The sequence below is a fragment of the Zalophus californianus genome, chromosome 4, assembly GCF_009762305.2.
Source record: "Zalophus californianus isolate mZalCal1 chromosome 4, mZalCal1.pri.v2, whole genome shotgun sequence".
NCBI lineage: Eukaryota > Metazoa > Chordata > Mammalia > Carnivora > Otariidae > Zalophus > Zalophus californianus.
This window is the reverse complement of record NC_045598.1, coordinates 101,614,639-101,629,014: the sequence shown is the minus strand read 5'-3', so window position 1 is coordinate 101,629,014 and position 14,376 is coordinate 101,614,639. Positions and strand designations below refer to the sequence as shown.

The 14,376-nt window shown below is 44.0% G+C and overlaps 2 protein-coding genes across 7 annotated transcripts in view; one reads left to right on the top strand and one right to left on the bottom strand.

Moving 5' to 3' along the window:
- The window catches only part of LOC113911597 (phosphodiesterase 4D interacting protein), a 214,979-nt gene that overhangs the window by 112,804 nt on the left and 87,799 nt on the right, over positions 1–14,376 (bottom strand). The window lies entirely within an intron of this gene.
- Positions 1,880–2,378, top strand: LOC113911638 (golgin subfamily A member 7-like). Its single transcript, XM_035727314.1, has one exon. It carries the CDS (start codon positions 1,902–1,904, stop codon positions 2,313–2,315), a length of 414 nt encoding a protein of 137 aa, XP_035583207.1. The 5' UTR covers positions 1,880–1,901; the 3' UTR covers positions 2,316–2,378.

Genomic DNA, 14,376 nt, shown 5'->3' with positions numbered 1-14,376 from the left:
AACTAAAATAATTCAAGAAGAAATAGGTTAGCAGGAAGAAGAGTCTCAAAATCTGTGAGCAGACCCTCTTATAATTTGTGATTATTCAAAGTGAAAACTAACTCTAAGTGGGTGAGTTATTTTAAAATCTTTTCTTTTTAGAATTGTATCCCTTCCAAGGAAAAGTATAGTTCGTAAATATTTTTTGCATACAGAGTAAATTTGTTTTCCGGACCTCTCTGATACCCCTGGGGCAAAGCCGTAGCTCTGTAAAACAGTGTGAAGTATTGACTATTTTCATAAGGAGTTCAATGTGTCCTGACCAAGGGACAAATGACCGGTCCCTACAAATCCCTAGAAACGCATTTTAGTAGCTTCCCAGTGAATTATTTGTAGATGAAGCTGCTTTCCATTCACCCAGGTTTTATTGTTTATTTATTTAAAAAAATTTTTTTAAAGATTTTATTTATTTGAGACAGAGGAAGAGAGCATGAGCAGGGGGAGAAGCAGACTCCCCGCTGAGCAGAGAGCCTGACATGGGACTCGATCCCAGGACCCTGAGATCATGACTGAGCTACCCAGGCACCCTCCATTCACCCAGTTTTAAAGGAAAAATAGAACTCTAGTGAGTCTAAATATTTGGTTCTGTCATTAACTAACTGTGTGACCTTGGACAAGTCATCCCCAAAGCTTTCTGGTTTTTATACAATTAATTTAAATCAGAGCCTCTCCCTCCTGCCCCATAAGAATTATAATCAAACCCCATTGCTCATCTCAGTTGATGTGAGACACCTAGCCAGAATGTGTTCAAATGCAAAACGTCAAGTCCTTGGACCATAGGGTAGAGGAAAGACTTTATTCAGTCCCTGTCTTTCTACTGTCATCCACTAGCACAGTGAAGCCCTAGATTAGACACACAGGTTGCCCCAACATGTGACAAGTGTCCTTCATTGTCAGGGAAAGGACAATAAGGCAGTGTCTTCAACTTCAATAACCAGAAGATTACAAGCCAAAGGCACTCTTCTGTCAGAGACCGCCTTAGTGTCCAGTCCCCCAGAGAGATGGAAAAAACCATGCGGAAAAGTTTCAGCTTAGGGCGCCTGGGTGGCTCAGATGGTTAAGCGTCTGCCTTCGGCTCAGGTCATGATCCCAGGGTCCTGGGATCAAGTCCCGCATCGGGCTCCCTGCTCCTTGGGGGCCTGCTTCTCCCTCTGCTTCTCTCTCTCTCTCTCTGTCTGTCATGAATAAATAAATACAATCTTTAAAAAAAAAAAGTTTCAGCTTATACAATACAAAATACAAGGATCCACAACCAAATAACAAAACTCCTCCATTCAGGTCACTCTTTCAAGCCCTACCCGTGTCAGTCCTTACCAGAGGCCTGAAAACAATACCATTTCCTTCCTAGCCCAGTTTACCTTGGTTAGACAAACACAGACTGAATCCACACTGAGGCCGTGGATGGGTTCTCAGGTGATCGGGTATTTGGCCAGATGCAGCCAGCGTTCGTGTATGTGTGTGTGAAAGAGAGACAGAGACAGAAAGGGTGCTCATTGGGAAGACGACAGGGTAGCTGACTTGTGAGATTTGTATTTTCAGCCAATTCTAGTACTCTAATAGGTACTAGAAAGAGCAAGGTAGTCACAACCATGGTCCTCAGGGAATTTGCAGCCTATAAGGGCAATTAACCAGATTATAATAAAGTGTGATAAGCAGAGGAGACCTACGGGCACGGGGCTGGCTCAGTCGGTGGAGCGTGCAACACTTGATCTCAGGGTTGTGAGTTTGATCCCCATGTTGGTATAGAGCTTACTTAAAAATGAAATCTTTAAAAAAAAAAGAAAAGCATATTAAGTGACGCCGTGGGTGGTACGACTGCAGCTGGAGGGCAGAGGAGGCGGCGCGTGAGTCCTGTCCTCGCCATGAGGCTGCAGCAAGCGCCGGTGTCCGGGAAGGTATTCATTCAGCGAGACTACAGCAGTGGCACACGGTGCCAGTTCCAGACCAAGTTCCCCGCGGAGCTGGAGAACCGGATTGATAGACAGCAGTTTGAAGAAACAGTTCGAACTCTAAATAACCTTTATGCAGAAGCAGAGAAGCTTGGGGGCCAATCCCATCTTGAAGCCTGTTTGGCTTGTTTAACAGCATACACCGTCTTCTTATGCATGGAAACTCATTATGAGAAGGTTCTAAAGAATGTGTCCAAATACATTCAAGAGCAGAATGAGAAGATACATGCTCCCCAAGGCCTCCTCCTGACAGATCCCATTGAGAGAGGACTTCGAGTTATTGAAATCACCATTTATGAAGACAGAGGCATGAGCAGTGGAAGATAAACCATAGAATTAAAGATCCCACCTCCAGCTGGGACCCTCATCTATCCACTGGCCGATCGCAGAGTGTCCTCTCCAGAGCATCATTCCTTTGTATCTGCTGCCAGAGCCATGGTGCCATTTACTCCAGGGACTAACTTTCTAAAATTCCACACCTGGAGTGACCTCTAATCGCTCAGCATCCACTTTGTGTCTGCAAATTGTGTAGGACTCTGTAATCTTTTGATTCGTTTCTTAGAAAACACAATGACGCATTTCACTTTTTTTATTCAAAGCCATTAATAAAATAGGCCGTTGATTAGCCCAACATGAAGTTTCTTTCTTATCTGCCACCAGGATCAGTGGTTCTCTTCATTCCTTGGGCCAGCTTCCCAGGTGGCTCTCGACTTCCACGTCACATCTCAGCCAGTGTTCAGTCTTATTTCCCCGAAATTCATAAAATGCTTTCCTCCAGGATTTTGGTGAAAGGTAGCCTGTGTCTGTGGTTTTGCTAATGCATCTCCCAGATTTCAAGGAACTACCAGTTTTGCCATGACTAAAATCTTAAAGATCTGTTTCTGTTCAGTTTCTCAAACTGAAACTCATTGGAAAAATAATGTACAGTGTTATTTGTTTTATGATAGCAATTATTCCTAATTAAAGCAGTATTCAATGCAATTTCCAGTTATTTTTCTTTGGAGAATCTTGTTATTATTGCATTACCGCGAATGTTGGGAAGATGTAGTATGTGTTGCGTGTTCCTTACAAAAATAAGTAAGCACAATAAAGTGGATGCTAAACCATCAAACATAAATGTCCCTGCTGTGTCCCTGAATGTGTAATAAGCAAGTATAATACATATTTTAATTATAGTTTTGTTATAAATATAACTTATGAGAAAAAAAATTGATAGGAATAATACTGTAGATTGCTAATTTTTAACTGTCCCTACTGGCAGTTCAAATCTTATGATTCATAGACTTTGCTCATATACAGTATTCAGTGCACAGAAATCTTATGATTGGTTCAAGTACAGTAAGTTCAGGGATTTCCAACTAAAACTTTCCAGTCTGAGTCAGTGTTTCTAGTTCTTTTGGCTGTATGTTCTTAGTATCCGGGTTTCTTATGCCCTTCCTTCATCTTTGGGGTTTGAGAGCACGGTTTTGGGGAGAAAGTTCAGAAATATATTAGGAAAGAATGAAACCGTTAAAAGTTTTACTTTCAGAGATACTGTAGGTGCTAATACTGGATTTAATCTTTCAGATTTAGCTTATTCAGTAAATCCCATTGGTCTGTGTAATATTTTAAGCGTATAAAATTCGTTTGTTACTTTAGAGCCTGTAATAGTGTGTCTGTCTGCAATAACTTTGCTGAAATAAGAACACATTAGTAAAATTTTTCTTAAGAAAAAAAACTAAACACAGAGGAGACCTAGCATCAGATAGCTGAACGGGAATGCACGCAGGTGGGAGGTATAAATGGCAGCAGATACACAATTCCTGTTAACCCCTAGCTTTAGCCTCCAAAGAAATTACTCCTAGACTCAACTCATGTACGTCATAACTTGGGTTGCCCTTCCTCTCAGATCCCTCATTCTAATCTTTCAGGGAGGAGGCCTATAAATCAGAAACTACAGAGCTGCCAAGGGAAAATAAAGGAGGTGGTACTCAGGGCAGAGTATGTCGAGGCCGCTGGTAGGCAATAGGCTCAAGTGATGGAATGTAGAAAGGGCCCGCAGCGACCCCCTGGCCAAATATAGACAGGCCCCTCAGACGACCTACCTCAACAGAGCCAGAGGCCCTCACTGACCGTGAGCTACGTACAGCCAAGCACAGTTCCCAAAAAAGGGAAGATTCCATAGGTTGCCATGCCTCCTTACCTTCCCCCTTTAAAAACAGCCCCGACCACTGCCTTCTTGCAGAGAGTCTCTCCTCTGCTGTCCTGCCCATGGCTCCCTTGCGGTGGAGTCAATAAACTTCTATCTCCTCTGTTCTGCCTCAGCTGAATCCTTTCCCCGTCTGTGCCACCGGCTTCCACCCAATCATTGCCCTACATCTGGAGGCTCCCGTCCGATCAAGAGACACCCATTTAGACACCACAGTGTAGAATTTAGAACTAAACTGTCCTGGGTTCAAATACAAACTCTCTCACATTCTATTAGGTTGAATCACATGGAAGTGCAAATATTCAACCATTTTTTACAGTTTCACGTAGTTTCACATAGTTCATCCTCTGCATTCTAGAGGTAAAACACGTAAGCTAAGTTTTAGTTGCTTCGGGTGCTAACAGCACTACCTTTCAGGGATATTGAGAAATTAAAGGAAAAGATGTAAGTGAAAATACTTGACATATGGTGGGTGTTCGATAAACATTAGTTTCCCGAAGGGAGTAAGATGCATGAATTGGGAAGGAGAGAGAGCTCTTTCTGGCTAACCCTGAGTTTAGGAACCCAAGAAAAGACAGATGAAAATGAGGTGTCTTGGGGCGCCTGGGTGGCTTAGTTGGTTAAGCATCTGACTCTTGATCTCAGCTCAGGTCTTGATCTCAGGGTGGTGAGTTCAACCCTGCATTGGGCTCCCTGCTGAGAATGGAGACTACTTAAAAAAAAAAAAGTGTCGGGGCGCCTGGGTGGCTCAGGCATTAAGCGTCTGCCTTTGGCTCAGGACATGATCCCAGCGTCCTGGGATCGAGCCCCGCATCGGGCTCCCCGCTCAGCGGGAAGCCTGCTTCTCCCTCTCCCGCTCCTCCTGCTTGTGTTCCCTCTCTCTCTGTGAAATAAATAAATAAAATCTTTAAAAAAAATAAAAAATAAAAAAATAAAAAAAAGTGTCTTTGGATTTTGATGGTGGGGGAGCCTGTGGAGGTGAAGGGGGAGTATATGAGAAACCACTGTACCTTCTGCTCATTTTTGCTGTGCACCTAAAACTGCACTAAAAGACAAAAGTCTATTTAAAAATATGGGGGGGGCGCCTGGGTGGCTCAGTTGGTTAAGCGACTGCCTTCGGCTCAGGTCATGATCCTGGAGTCCCGGGATCGAGTCCCACATCGGGCTCCCTGCTCAGCAGGGAGTCTGCTTCTCCCTCTGACCCTCTTCCCTCTCATTCTCTCTCTCAAATAAATAAATAAAATCTTTAAAAAAATAAATAAATAAAAATATGGGGGAAAATAGGAGAGGTGTCTCGGGCTTGTTTTATTTAGACTCTGAGCTCAGAGGTCCCAATATACACACTGCCTTGGTGTTCACACTGATCTGTAACTTAAACCCTTCTCAGCCACCCTTTAAAAATCTTGGTGGAGTCCCAGAAGCCTCAGTTGATCTGACCCAACTGAGCTGGCAAGTGAGAAAACATTCACAAATACCAATGATCTCAGTGATTATCTCCCCCTCCCAGCACATTCCTTAGCAGGACGAATCTCTCTCACTTGGCTGGAGCCTCTCTGTTCACAAATAGGCCTGGCTGGGCTTAATTTAGCAAAGTGCAGTCCTCTTGTGAAAGCCAGGGGTGAGGCTAGAGCCCCTGCGATCCCCAGGACACCTTGTGTAGAGACAGGAACGCAGCCCCACCAAAGCGACTGAAAGGATTATTCAAAATGATCTGTTTCCCTCAGCTATTCAGGAACAGGAGTCCAGGGGAGCCATCCTGTGCATTCTTTGACTTCTCTTTAGGCAGCAGGTACAGAATTGGGATAAGTAAAAATTTACCCTAGAGTAAAAAGTTTAAAAACTATACTAATTTTTCTATAGATACATTGGTGCACAGGACACCAATGGCTTACTAAGTATTTTAAAGTTATCCATGGCTTCTAACATGATCTGACATTCATGTCCAAATTCAGCTCTCAATTCTGGATTGACACTTGCTTTGATGTATTCTCCAAAAAGGATAAAGCCACTCATTGGTGTTCTGCAAAGTGCGGGATGGAGTCCATTTCTCACCCTGAAGCTTGCATACAAACTGGAATCGAAATTCTAACACCAGGCAGTCACTCCTCCGAAACCTCGCTGTGTCCTGAAGCCAGGTGCTCTGATCAGGCAACTCTTCTGAAATTATACCTCTGCTTGGGACCAGGGATAGTGCTTAGACTGTAGACCCCAAGCTGTGTGGTGCAGGATGGCAACCATGAGCCACATGGAGCTACTGTACCCTTAAGATGTGACTAGTCCAAACTGAGATGTGCTGTAAGGATTTCAAAGGCGTAATACACACTGGGTTGCAAAAACTAGCCACAACGAAAGCATATATAAAATCTCAATAATTTTTAAATATTGACTTCATGTTGAAATGATAATATTTTAAATATATCATTAATATTCATGTCATGCATTTCTTTTTACTTTTTTTTGTAATGTGGCCACTAGAAAACTATAAAGTACGTTTATGGCTCCTATTACATTTCTTTTTTTTTTTTTAAGATTTTATTTATTTGTCAGAGAGAGGGAGAGAGAGAGCACAAGCAGGGGGAGCAGGAGGCTTCCCGCTGAGCAAGGAGCCCAATGCAGGGCTCGATCCCAGGACCTCAGCCAAAGGCAGACACTTAACTGACTAAGCCACCCAGGCATCCCTCCTATTACATTTCTGTTGGACAGTGCTGCTCTGTAAGATGTTAGGTAAAAGATGTACTGGTTTCAAGTACATTGCATGAAGACATGTTCTGACCTGCATCACAGTTAGTTCTGCGGCATAAGAGCACCTTTCAGAGTTTTTATGGGTTATGGCATTCATCAACCAACAAAATACAGAAGTGACTCCAGCTAACTACAAGTGGAGCAAAACTATCTAGGGGGGTTGATAAGAGTAACTGAACAAAAATCAGATCACAGGGGCGCCTGGGTGGCTCAGTTGGTTAAGTGTTTACTTTTGGCTCGGGTCATGATCCAAGGCTCCTGGAATCTAGCCCTGAGTTGGGCTCCCTGCTCAGTGGGGAGCCTGATTCTCCCCCCCCTCTACCCTCCCCTCTCTGTCCCCCCTTGTGCTCTCTCTCACTATCTCTCTCTCAAATGAATAAATAAAACCTTAAAAAAAAAAAAAAAAGCCAGATCACAGTACTACCCAAACTACGTTCAGACAGTAAACAGCAAATATCAGGAAGGCAGGGCCCCCTCTGTCTCCTCACAATTGTGTCCTCATCACTAGCACAGTGTCCATACACAGAGGATGATTATATATTCATCAAATGAAAAGATGTTGTTCAAAACAGAAATACAACCCACTCAAACAATTCTCACTGTCAAGAATTTCCTTGTCTTACACTTTTTCAGTTCGCTGGCTTTCCACTTCTGCCAACCCTCGGAGAGACTGCTCAGTTCTAGGACGTTCACCTGGAACACCAGCCTCTGGACCTCTCAGGGGGAGGAAATAGCAAAGGTGGTCCCCCTTCCACCTTTTCTGTACAGACGGGCCTCACCCGCAACTTCTGGGTGTTTGCAATTGATCAACAAACTTACTAAGTTTCTATGATTGGGCTCAGCACTGTTGAAGATTATGTTGAAGTTACAGAGGAAGTTTGAGATCAATCCAACCCACAGAGTGTTTCTAATCTAGAAGGAGATAAGAAATGCATACATGGAAAGATGATCACCAGCTGGGGATTAAATAACAGGTGCCAAATAATGCATCTGAACTGTAATTTCAGGAAGAGCAGAGAGAGTGAAAGATGATTTCAGGCAATAAGGATGAGGAAAGGCCCACCCGAGCAGATGTAATCTGAGTTGGACTCTGAAACCCAAGCAGGGTTTGGATAGGCAGAGAAAAAAGATACAGGTGGTCCAGGTGTGAACAAGGATGTGTCGGCAGGAATGAGCACACACGAAAGGGAGTGACTCACTCCAAGAACACGTTTGCAAATACACAGTGTGAGAATAAAGCTTGCTTCCTGCTTCATTAAGAATATTGAAACAACTGGAAGAAAACTGACAGTCTCCTACCACCACATCAATCCATCCACCAGCATCTGTGCTCACACACTCTTTCCACTTGTGACCTCGGATCGACTGTCCATGCTCCTGTCTAAAGCCAAACCTCCTACCTACGCACTAGGTCTCATTCTCCCTACTGCTCAAAAACAACATCCAGAAAGTCTCCCTTCTCTCCTCTACCAATATTTCAGTTTCTACTGGAAAATTCTGTTGGTATACAAATGTGCTGTTATCCCTCTATCTTTTAGAAAAATCTTCTATGGACCCCCATACTGTTACTAGTTACTGTCCCGTTTCTTTGCTCTCCTTTGCAACAAAACTCCTCAACATACTGGGTCACACTCACTGCCTCGATTCCTCCTCCTTGTTGTTAAACTAATGCAATCAGGCTTTTGCCTCCACTAGTCCACCAAAATGATGACTCTAATCAAGATCTCTAAGGGCATTTCTGTTGTTAAATCCAAACGTCAATTCTTACTCATCATATTACTTGACTACCATTGGCATTTCAAAAGGTTGATCCCTCCCCCCGCCCCCATTACACACTTCCTTCACTTGGCCTCCACAGCTCCAGACTCTTGGTTTTCCTCTCGCTTCACTGGTTGCATCCTCTCTCTCCTTTGCTGGTTCTCCCACCTTTCGCCCAACTGTTAACATTAGAATGACCCACGGCTTAGCCTTTGGTCTGTTTGTCCTCCCCCTTGGTAGGTCAAACTCCCTTGGAGATCTCATCCAGGCTCATGGCTTTAAATACCAACTCTGCTGATACCTTCAATATTTATATCTCCAGCACAACCCTTTTCCAACTGCTTACTTGATATTGCCACTGGCAATGTTCAACAACTATCTCAAACACAAAATGTCCCAAATTAACTCCCACTCTCCACCCTTAAACCTATTCTATACAGAGCCTTCCCTCTCTCAATTATAGCAGCTCCACCCTTCCATCTACTTAAGCCAAAGCCCTGGGGTCTTCCTTGATTCCTTTCCTTCTCTCATTGGCTCCTTTCACAGCCAATCCATCAGCAATTTCGTTGGTGTTCCCTTCACCGCTTATCCCCACAACTGCTATTATCTTAGTCTGATCACCACCAGCTCCTATGTTAATTACCGCAATGGCTTCCTAATCACCTGTGCTGGCCTGTATTCTGCTCCTTCCACAGCCTATTCTCATTACCATAGCCACAACGATCTTTTCAAAAGTCAGATAGGACTGTCATTCATCAAATTATTCCCCTGCTTAAAATCCTTTAATGGCTTCCCTTGCCACTTGGAGTAAAAACTAAAGTCTCTAAGATGATCTACAAGAGCCATTCTGATCTATACCAGCCCCTTTACCTCTGAGGCCTTACCTCCAAACATTCTCACCCTTTCTCGTGTTGCTTTGGCCACAATGGTTTTCCAGCACTTTGTGTGCCTGGAGTGTTCTTCCCCGTTACCTGTTTGGCTAACTTCCTCATTTCCTTCAAGTCATTGCTTAAAAATCATTTCCAATGGCATAGCTACTTTGGAAAACAGTTTGGCAGTATCCTAGAAGTTGAAATAGATGCTTCTTGCGTGACCTAACAATTCCACTATGGGGTATTTACCCAGGAGAGATAAAACAAAGACTTGGACATGAAAATTCATAGCGGCTTAGTTTATAATAGCAAATCACTGGACACAACCCATGCGTTCATCAACAGGTAAATGGAAAAACAAATTGCATTATATTCATATGATGGAATACTACTCAGCAATAAAAAGTGATGAATACTGACATAACAACATGGATAAACCTCAAAATCATGGTAAGCGAAAGAAGTCCAATACCAGAACATACACTGTATTATTCCATTTATATCAAATTCTAAAATAGCAAAAGTAAGCTATAGACAGAAAACAAATCCGTGGTTTCCTGCAGCTAATGGTGTGAGAGAATTGGCACCAGTGTGACATAAAAGCAAATTTTCTGGGTGATGGAAATGTTTTACATCTTGATTGTGTCATGGTTGTGGTATGGTTATATACATTTGTTCAAATTCACCAAACTATACACCTAATACAACTGATTAAACAAAAAGATCAAAGGAAAATAGAAATGATAAAGAAAGTGGCAATGCAAACAGCCAAGTGCAAAGGGTAAGCAAGGAGCTCAGCACAGAGACCACCAATCTGGGATGCCTTCATTGCCTCAGGTCAGCCTTGGGGACTATAAGTGTTGTGAGGGTAAAACCCACTAACATGTTTACTTCCCTTTCGATTTCCTCTCTGCAAAATAAGTGGGAAGATTGGACAGACTCTAACATGGTTCCCCATGATCCTTGTCTCCTGGTGTTCATGCCTTTGTATAATCCCTTCCTCTCAAGTACGGGCAGGATGCGTAACTTGCTTCTAATCAATAGAACATAGCAAAGGCGGGGCGCCTGGGTGCTCAGTCGGTTAAGCGTCTGCCTTCAGCTCAGGTCATGATCTCAGGGTCCTGGGATCGAGCCCCACATCGGGTTCCCTGCTCAGTGGGGAGTCTGCTTCTCCCTCACCCTCTTCCTGCTGCTCCCCCTGCTTATGCTCACTCTCTCTGTCAAATAAATAAACAAACAAACAAATAAATAAATAAAAAGAACATGGCAAAGGTGACAGAATGTCACTCCTGTGACTATGTTAAGTTTTAAGACTCTGTTTTGCTAGCAGAATTGCTCTAGAGCCTGCTGATTTGATGAGATAAGTGACCATATGGGGCAAGCTCACATGGCGAAGAACAGAGGTGGCTTCAAGGAACTGTGGGCAGCCTCTAGCTAATACCTAGCAAGAAGCCAGGACCCTTTGTCCTAGCACCACAAGGAAATAAATTCTGCCAACAATCCACATGAGTTCAGAAGCTGATTTTTCCCTAGTCGAGCCTTCAGATGAGAACTTGGCCTGGCCAATATCTTGGTTGTAGCCTAGTGAAACTCTGAGCATAGAACTCAGTGAAGTCCTGCTCACACATAAATGGTAAGATAATAAATATATATGTGTTTTTAAAATCACTTTCTAAAAATGGCCTTCCCTGACCACTTTTTTTTTTTAAGATTTTATTTATTTGAGAGAGAGAGAGAGCACAAGCAGGGTGGTAAGGGAGGGGCAGAGGGAGAAGCAGACTCCCCACTGAGCAGAGAGGTAGATGCAGGGCTCGATCCCAGGACCCTGGGATCACGACCTGAGCCAAAGGCAAGCGCTTAACTGACTGAGCCACCCAGGCACCCCCCCGACCACTTTTTAATACTGCAACCTTCCCTCTACTCTTACACTTTTTGACCCCCTTACCCTGCTCTATCTTTTTCTTTTTTTCCCCAAGAGGGCTTATTACTTTCCAATATTGTACATATTTTATTTATTTATAATATTTACTGTTCTTTGTCTGTTTCCTCATGCCAGAATACAAATTCCACGAGGATAGGAATGCTAGTCTGTTCTGCTCATTGATATATATTCCAACCACCTCCAGTAGCATCTGCAACATAGTATGTGTTCAATAAATAGTTTTAAACGAGTGAGGCCTAATGCTTAGATTTCAACTAGGATCAATCTATTCTAATTGTCAGCAGAAACAGAGCACAACTAATCACCATCTGTCACAAACTGAGACATACCAAATCTACTGTTAGGTCACCTCTGAGTCTGTTCTTCCCCAAATTAAAAAATCCAATTCCATTGCCTTTTTCTCATAAGCCTCATTTTTCTGGTTTCCTCTGAACTCGTGGGGTCCCATACCAGACTCCGCACAAGCCTGATAGGACAGTGTACAGGGCTAAGGACAGTCTGGTTCCTATTACATTCTACATGGCAATTTGCACCTGTTTCACAAGGAAAAATGAGGTCAATGCCGCCTTTCAGTGTAGATACATCAATGAGACAATGCCACCTCTTCCTTTCACCACCTTGGTGAAAGCCACTATGAAAAGAGATGGCATTTTACTAGAGCTCCTTCTTTTCTCATTGGTCAGTCCTTAATACAATGTAGAGTGATTCACTAAGAGGCATCATTTGCATTTGAAAGAATGACTGACTTTAAATTCTAAAGAATGTGCCAAGGCCTTGCTTACTAACTGAAGAATGGGCCATGGAGCTGCTGGGCTACCAGGTACACGCCCTGAGGCTATTCGATGCACAGCGGTCCTGTGAAAACTGGGGACAAGACACCAACTTCCTAGAGCTATAATATGGTTGAGATTGAAATATGTGTAAAATGCAGAGAATGGTGCCCGGCATGTAGTAAACACTAAATGGACATCCTCCTTCCCTGGGTTTAAATGGGAAGCATTTAGCATTTAGTTTCCCTGTGTCTGTGTGAATTTTGGGGAAAGTGGAGAGAGGATATGGGACAAATAAGGACAGAAAGGGCCTAAGCGTGGGGAAAACACTGACACCAGAGACAGGACCAGACCCGGGTCTAGAAACTCTACCTAGAAATAGACAGAGGAGGAGTCCTCAGGCTGTTTTTCCTCATGACCACTTATTTCCCTCCAGCTTATATCAAGACCCCTAGGCACTGGGGACATACTCTGGCACTTTGAAGAAGTAGGGGAAACAGAGAAAAGAGGGGCGAGAGAAAGTAGGAAGCTAGCAGTTGAAGGTAGAGAAAGCCTCAAGTGGAGTTCCAGTTGAATCGCTAACTGTAGTGATTCACACCATGCCCCCTATGTGGCCCCTGCATACCCAACCTTTCTACAGCTAGAGGAACCCCTCTGCTCTCACCCCAGTTACTACTGTCACGACTCTGCCTGGGTCATCTGAGGCTTGAAGAGGTTTGGCAGCAAGTTGGGCTTCTCCACAATCCCACAGCCTGGAAGGGATCAGAGAGAAAGAAGACTTCGAACGAAAACTGTTCCCCACCTGTAAGAGATCTGCTCCCCTGAGCTCCTGAGGTACACTGTCTTCATTTGATTTCTATATGGGAAGACCCTAGGCTCCAGCTCTGGACACAGAAGTTCCTGACTTTGGAGTGGAGTGCCAGCAACACACCTTCTCATCGACTTGAGTTGTGCAGGTGGGCAGTACAAGACTGTTTATATTGAGCATATACTCAGCTTGACTAGAGAGAATCTGGACAGGGAGGCCCACTGCCGTAACTCTGAGAGGGGCAGCCTCAGAAAGAAGTTCTGAAACCTGTCAAGAAAGGTGCCCTAGAAGGATCTGCTTCCTTCTGGCCCTCAGTTAGGACCTAGACTCTCCTTATGCAGCTCCAGGCCATGGCTCCCCTGCAGGCAGCCTCCTTCCATTTCCCCAGGGCCTTGGAGGTGGGCTTCTCCCTGCCTCAAGCCTCCGTGCAGGCTTTCTAGAGCGCCGTGTGCCGAGACAGGTGGCTTCCTGCCCTTCATGGCAGCGGGGCCTGGCAGGAGATCGGGAGATGAAAAGCTGGCTTTACAAGGCAGCCAGGGCCTTGCGTTTGCTCCCAACCTCTTTCAAGCCAAGTTTCCAAATAACAGGGGTGGTAACTGCCCAGTGCAGCCCAAAGTCCATTCTAAAGATCCTTGGCAAAAAGCCACCTGACTATTACTAGCTTTCCACAGAACGGCATGTACCAAGTTGGAGCACTGTCTTTTGGTGTGTGGGTAGATTAGCTGCTATTTAACATGATAGGGCAGGTTACTTTCCAGGCTGCACCAGCCCCCACGATGCGCCTTCTCCATGTATAACAGATCCTTATTTCTCTGTGAGGTTGAACTTGCTTACATGAGACGGCAAAGGCCAAGAGCAGGAAGCAGAGCAAAAAAAAGTTCACAATGACTTTTGGAAACATAAATGACATAAATGAAACTCCTGGGGAAGGGGTATGTAGGCTGAGGAAATAAATATTTTCTTTTGGAAGCGCACACAGATTACAGAATCACTTATCTGTGAATTGCTCTAGCTCCTGCTGTGTAACATTCTATTTCAGCCCAGTAGTGCAAAGGGGAAGAAAGTCTAAACTCGTGACAAGTATATAAATCCCTTGAACTTTTTTTGAAGACCAAGGAAGTCACTGTAAATACATGGACAGGGAGCAAGGCCTCCTGGATTCTAGCCTCAACTTGACCATTAGCTTGTTCTATGACCTTAGGCAAGTGACTTGACTGTTCTGGGCCTCAGTTTTCTTTCTCGACTGTTCTGGGCCTCAGTTTTCTTTCTCGAAAATAAATTAGGGAAAGCTAAGTGAATTATTATTTT

Bases quoted from the DNA above. Each gene is read 5' to 3' on its own strand.
- LOC113911638 (XM_035727314.1), top strand. From the start codon at position 1,902: ATGAGGCTGCAGCAAGCGCCGGTGTCCGGGAAGGTATTCATTCAGCGA.